Source organism: Oryzias melastigma, linkage group LG7 (assembly GCF_002922805.2).
Source record: "Oryzias melastigma strain HK-1 linkage group LG7, ASM292280v2, whole genome shotgun sequence".
In the NCBI taxonomy this organism is placed as follows: domain Eukaryota; kingdom Metazoa; phylum Chordata; class Actinopteri; order Beloniformes; family Adrianichthyidae; genus Oryzias; species Oryzias melastigma.
The window spans coordinates 25,095,900-25,101,552 of NC_050518.1; the positions used below are offsets into that span (position 1 = coordinate 25,095,900).

A 5,653-nucleotide genomic window follows, 5' to 3' on the forward strand; every position below is an offset into this window, starting at 1 on the left:
AGTCCAACAGAGGAGATTAAACGAGCTAAAGCAGGACTGGAGAAAACTATACAGTCTTAAGAGTTGTGGAAGTGTAACCTTGACACTCTTCGTTAAACCCACTGCCCAAGCTATCGCAAGATTTAGTGTGATTCTCGCGAGATTGTCGTGAGACTTAGTTTCTAAGGGGGCATGCCCAGTGACTGTTGTTGATGGACTTCAGACGAGCTGTCGCTGCATTCATCAGGAGCGGCAGAGCTGAGTTGAGGGGTATGAGAAACTGTACCGGGGAACTGGCCAGGTTCTAATGGGTCTGGACACCGCTGGGCCTTAATTTAAGGCCCTACTCGAGCTGAAAACCGCATCCACGCTGAATCTCAAGGTGACAACACTGGACTGGGTGGAAGGTGGTATACACACAAACAAATCCGTATGTCCATTGGTGGAAATATTCGATGAACTTACTTGTGCTGATCCACTTGGAACCGGATCTATGAACATTTGGAGGATTGACTATTGACACACTGCAATCAACTGACCATGTTTTGTTTCTGTTATTAATCAACTTGTAAATATATATGCATTCATTATCTGGATCTCAGTCTTTGTCTGTCATCATTGAGCACTTCCTCTGAGACAAACTTTGGCGCTTAACTTTAACATTAACTAGAATCTGTCTAGTTTCCAGTTATCCGGCTACAGAAGACATGACAAACCAAGAAGGTGTTTGTGTTCCAGCAACAGTATGTGCTTTGCTTAGATTTTTTTTGAAGAACATGGACATGCCTTTTAAGACCAGAAAAGAGGGAAGCATTGTTAAATGTAATCATTTTGTTTTAAATGATCAGATTGTTCAGAGAGGTCTCAAGTTGTAAAGTACGGTCATTTAAATTTTTATTCAATATTCCAATATTAAAAGTTGTGAATTTTTAAAACTCATTTGAGACCCCGTCTTTAGAGCATCTACAAAGAATATCAGGACGTTTAACTGATCGTCTTTTGAAACGTGGTGATTTTAACGCTCATAACACATTATGGGATAGTTGGACTGATGACTGAGGAACTGGTGGAGGATAAAAATTTGTTTGACTTCATGACAGGAACGTTAGAACTGGAGGTGCCAACTGGGACTAGTTTAGATAAGACTGAGACAAAGAAAGAATGCCGATTGATTCTGAGCAGGAGAAGCAGTAACAATGTGAAGGTCAAAGTCAACATAGGCTTGAAACGTAGAATGGAGCTCAGTGTGTGAGGTTTACATTAAAGCTCTTTAGAGTCTCTCTCTGATCATTTCATTTGATGTATTTTCAAAGCATTTCTAGTTTTAATTATGATTATGCTGCTTTTAGCCCAAAAAAGAGAAAGAGTCTGTGTCGTTTGTAGGACATAATTTCTGCAGAGCAGCGGGAGTTCATTAGAAATTCACCTCTGTAAGCTAGTCTCTATTTTCCATTTAATTAACTTTTTAGGACATAAGGGTCATTTTTTAGGGTCATAAACAGATTTATTACAATGTTATCATTTAATATCCATTAGAAGAAAAAATTTGTGAGGTTTTGGATGATAAAGATAGAAACGGTTTAACCTCAGTCTATGCAGCTACATCCAAAAAGGGTTGAAAGGCCGGATACCGGTAGCCTATGATAAACAAGAATTTCAGTTAACGGCAGGAAAACGACTTCCAGCTTATCAGTTTTTACTGCAGGAAATGCTGGTATTAGAAATTATACATTGAGCTGAACATGATACAAAGTAGGACTGTTTAATTTTTTTTGCTCAGATTGAAGTTTATCAGTGGTCAGCATCCAGATTAGTCTTTCGGAAAGCTCTTTTCCTGGAGACCAGCACTGCCAAAAAGCCTAAACCTGCTGAGTAGTTAAAACCGTACTGGCTCGTCTCCTTTAGATCAGAGTTTGGCTTGAACTAGATTGTTAGGGCTAGCTAAAGTTGTTCTTAGCACTGTGATTGTTGGCTTGTGGGTCTATATGTGGGGTCGTTTAGGACACTCATACACAGCTGGTGTGGGGCAGGGGTGTCAAACTCAATCACCCAAGGGGCCAAAATATAAGAATAAATAAAATAAAATGCTCTTGGGGGTCTGATATAATTATTAGGAGGGCCGGATTTGGCTTGTGCTCTTTTATGGGTCCAGATGACCCCAGTCTTACATTGAGGTGTTATCGATCCCATCACAAATGTGGCTGAAGGTAAACATGATATCATGTCTGCCCTGGACACCAGTGAAAATCAAGTGGGAGGAGTGGCTTCGCACAAACTCAGAGGTGAATTTCTGATGAACTCTTGCCACTCTGCAGAAACTATGTCCTAGAAAATGACACAGTATTATTTGTCTAAAAACATGATAATCATAATTAAAGGACCAACGGGAACACCTTGAAAATAAATCAAAAGAAAGTGGGACTTTAATGTAAAGTGAAATTAGAAGTTGTCACAAACAACCAATAAAGTTATAGACCTATAGTGCTGCCACAAACAATTACTCTAATAGTCAACTAATCACCGATTATTTTTACCCAATCAGTAAAATTACCAGATCATTATCAGGCAAACTGGATGTAAAGCACACATCTTAACCATCATTAACTTTAAACTAGCTAAAAACTAGATATATAGCATTACCTGCGATAATGCTAGTGTGAAGCTGAAGATGCTGAAGTTGATGGCTGGAAACGCTGAAGCAAATAGCTAAAAATGCTGAAGTTGATAGCTGAAAACACTGAGGCTGGTAGCCAGCTAAAATATTAATCAAATGTCAATTAGCCTAAAAAATAAAAAATAAAAAGCCAAGCTAAAATATTAGCTGAAATATTAGCTAAATTCCAAGTTAGCCTAAAAACTGATTAAAAAAAACAAACAAAATTAGCCAAAATAGCTAGAATGCAGTTGCAATATTTGCTAAATTTCAAAATGTTCCTAAAAAACTGGAAAATCCCTGATTTAGCCAAAATAGTTAGCATGTAGCTGAAATATTAACTAAACTCCAAACTAGCCACATTTATTTAAAAAAAAAAGCCTAAATTAACCAAAATAGCTAGCATGTAGCTGAAATATTAGCTAAACTCAAATAGTCTAAAAAACCTTAATAAATGCCTGAATAGTTCAAAAGGCTAGCAGAATGTCATTAAAACTTTCAACTTTACTGCAGTCAGACTCCATAAAATATAAAGCAATGACTAATCGACTATTAAAATAGTCATCGACTATTTTAATAGTCGACTAATCATGGCAGCCTTATAGGCTTACATCCAAATGTTCGTTAAAACTTGTCATTCTGTCTGTTAACGGTTGGTTTGACATCAGATTTTTTTTTGCATGTGACTCGATGGAAAATGCTCCCCTCCACAATCCGCCCCCAGTGGTGTTTGGAGGAACTGCAACAAATGATTCTTTCTTTCTTTAGTCAAATTTGAAGCAAATGTTGGAGCTTAGCTCGTGGTGGTGAACATAATTGGCTAACATTTACATTACAAACATTTTAGAACCTTCAGAGCCAAGACCAGGTCCAGACCTCTGATTGGGCTGTGAGCGTAAATATTTAGCTCTCTGCGCTTCTGTTTGATACAGTGTGATTCACATGTTGTTCCATTTTCCCACACCTCCCCATTTGGGGGAGCGGGAGAGATTTCAGATTCCAGGTGGATCGTCCATGTTCCTGTTTTTGGTCATGGACCTCACCTCTGGCTCGTCTTGGCTGTGGACCACGTTCCCAGCTTGTAGAGTTAGATAAGCTCATTCTTCTTTACTAGTTCTGGTAAATCTTCTGTCTGTTCTGGGAGAGGATCTCTCCTTCATGTGGACATCCCTGAGGTTTCTTCTTTTTCCTGAATCAGGTTTTTTAGGAGTTTTCCCTAACTGGGAAGGAGGGTCTAAGGACAAAGACAACCAGTTTAGTTTAGCAATCAGCTATTGTTTATATTTTATGACCGACCTGCTGTTTCTGTAAAATTACTGGCATGAAGCCCAATGAGGGAATTCTTTTTGTGATATTGGGCTTTAGAAGTACAGCTGAATTGAACAGAAGAACTGGACTCAAAGCGGTCTGGTTCTGACTCATTTAAGGTTTCTTCAGGTCAGACCCTCCCAGAACCCCTTCAGTGTCCAGCGGGCCCCCGGGGGCCTCCTCGGTCTGCCTGTCATCACAAGTCACATGACCTGACCCTGTGACTCCTGCAAAGGTAACACACGAGCGCACTCTCCCAGAAGTCTGCAGTGTTCTGTGCGCGCGTGCCGCCACACGTGTTGGAATGCCAGTAATTCACGTCGGACCCTCCGGTCCCGGGAAACACTGCGTGAACAAAGGTCCAGTTCACCGGTGTCGGGCTCATTCTATGGACCGGAGCGCCTCGATAAACTGTCCGGCTCCACGGGCCGTCCCAAAGTCACGGAACCGGTGCAGAACGGTCCCGAACCAGCGACCTTTCTGTGTCTAATGACAGATCCCACCCACCAATTTACACCAAACCCACTCAGAACCGCGTCCGAACCACGAGTTCGGGAGCGGGGCGCCAACGAACAGAACCGAAGCGTTTGTTCCGCAGCGCGACCCGTCTGGAGGTCCGGAGACCCGCGGCGGACTGACCTGAACGAGGATTCCGGTCCCGCGGTCCGCCGTGCTCCAGCAGGTCCGGATAAAAGTTCCCGAGAGTCCAACAGCGCGAGGAGATCCGCACAACAGGTCCAGCTCAGACCCCGCCCCGATGCACGCGCTCCGGGAGGCGCCGGGACGCCCGAGCGGCGCGGCAGGTTCGGAGGGTTCTGTGGACCGGGTCCGGCTCAAACCCGTCCGGACTCAGGAGAGGAGCCACAACGGGTCCCAGAAACTACAGCAGCGGACGAGATCTGTCGGAACTCGGTACAACTTCCACCCCCCCTCCCCCCAACAAGAGCCCTTATTTTGAAATGATCATTCAAGACTTTTATTTTGTAAGGCACCTTCATTGTCCTCATGATTGATAGAGCATTGCAGCAGAATATCGATCCTTACACTTCCTAAAGTATAGATGAATGAGAACCTTCATCCACACGCTTCCTATAGCAGAACTTTTTTCATATATTTTTCATCAATTATGACGTCACTGGTCACATGACCAGCTGGAGATCACCTGGAAGAAGATGTGTGCAAACAAATTCAGCAAAAACAGGGTCCCAGCTGGTTCTGTTCTGGTGGTTCCAAATGTCCCTGTGGTTCAGTGTCTGTCCTGAGGTTGTGGGTTACACTCTGGAAATGAGCCGACGGGAGGAGGGGGGGTCCGTCTGAGCTTCCAAATCCAGAGGCTGAAATGTTGGACCGCCCTTCTGGAGCTGTCACTCCTCAGCTCCGTGTCCACTGGCGTCACGCTCCTCCTCCCCCAGCAGGTGGCGCAGCTCCGACAGCCTCTGCTGCATCCTGGGAATCCCTGACAGCTGCGTCTCCAGCCGCTGCTTCTCGTCCTGCAGAGAAGGACGCCATCAACACCTGTGAGCGCCGACACACAGCCACGCCCCCTGACGGGAGATGCTGCTCGGATCTGCATCACCTGTCAGTCTGACACAGCGGAACACCAAAATAGGTACACACACACAGCTACACACAGGCACAAACACACCTGGACGAACACAGGTACAAACACACACCTGGACGTACACAGGCACAAACACACCTGGACGTACACAG

The 5,653-nt window shown here is 43.9% G+C and overlaps 2 protein-coding genes across 11 annotated transcripts in view; both read right to left on the reverse strand.

The window, feature by feature from the left end:
* plxnb3 (plexin B3) overlaps nt 1-4,869 on the reverse strand; it is a 66,672-nt gene extending 61,803 nt beyond the window's left edge. For both annotated transcript variants that reach the window (XM_024292570.2, XM_024292568.2), the window contains exon 1: nt 4,580-4,869. The gene's annotated coding sequence lies outside the window, so the exon portion shown is untranslated. The remainder of the gene's footprint in view (nt 1-4,579) is intronic.
* Nucleotides 4,870-4,900: 31 nt separating this feature from the next.
* The window catches only part of abcd1 (ATP-binding cassette, sub-family D (ALD), member 1), a 10,220-nt gene continuing 9,467 nt past the window's right edge, over nt 4,901-5,653 (reverse strand). For all 9 annotated transcript variants that reach the window (XM_024292593.2, XM_024292589.2, XM_024292596.2 and 6 more), the window contains one exon: nt 4,901-5,430. In XM_024292593.2, the coding sequence (XP_024148361.1) occupies nt 5,305-5,430 (126 nt within the window). In that variant the 3' untranslated portion in view covers nt 4,901-5,304. The remainder of the gene's footprint in view (nt 5,431-5,653) is intronic.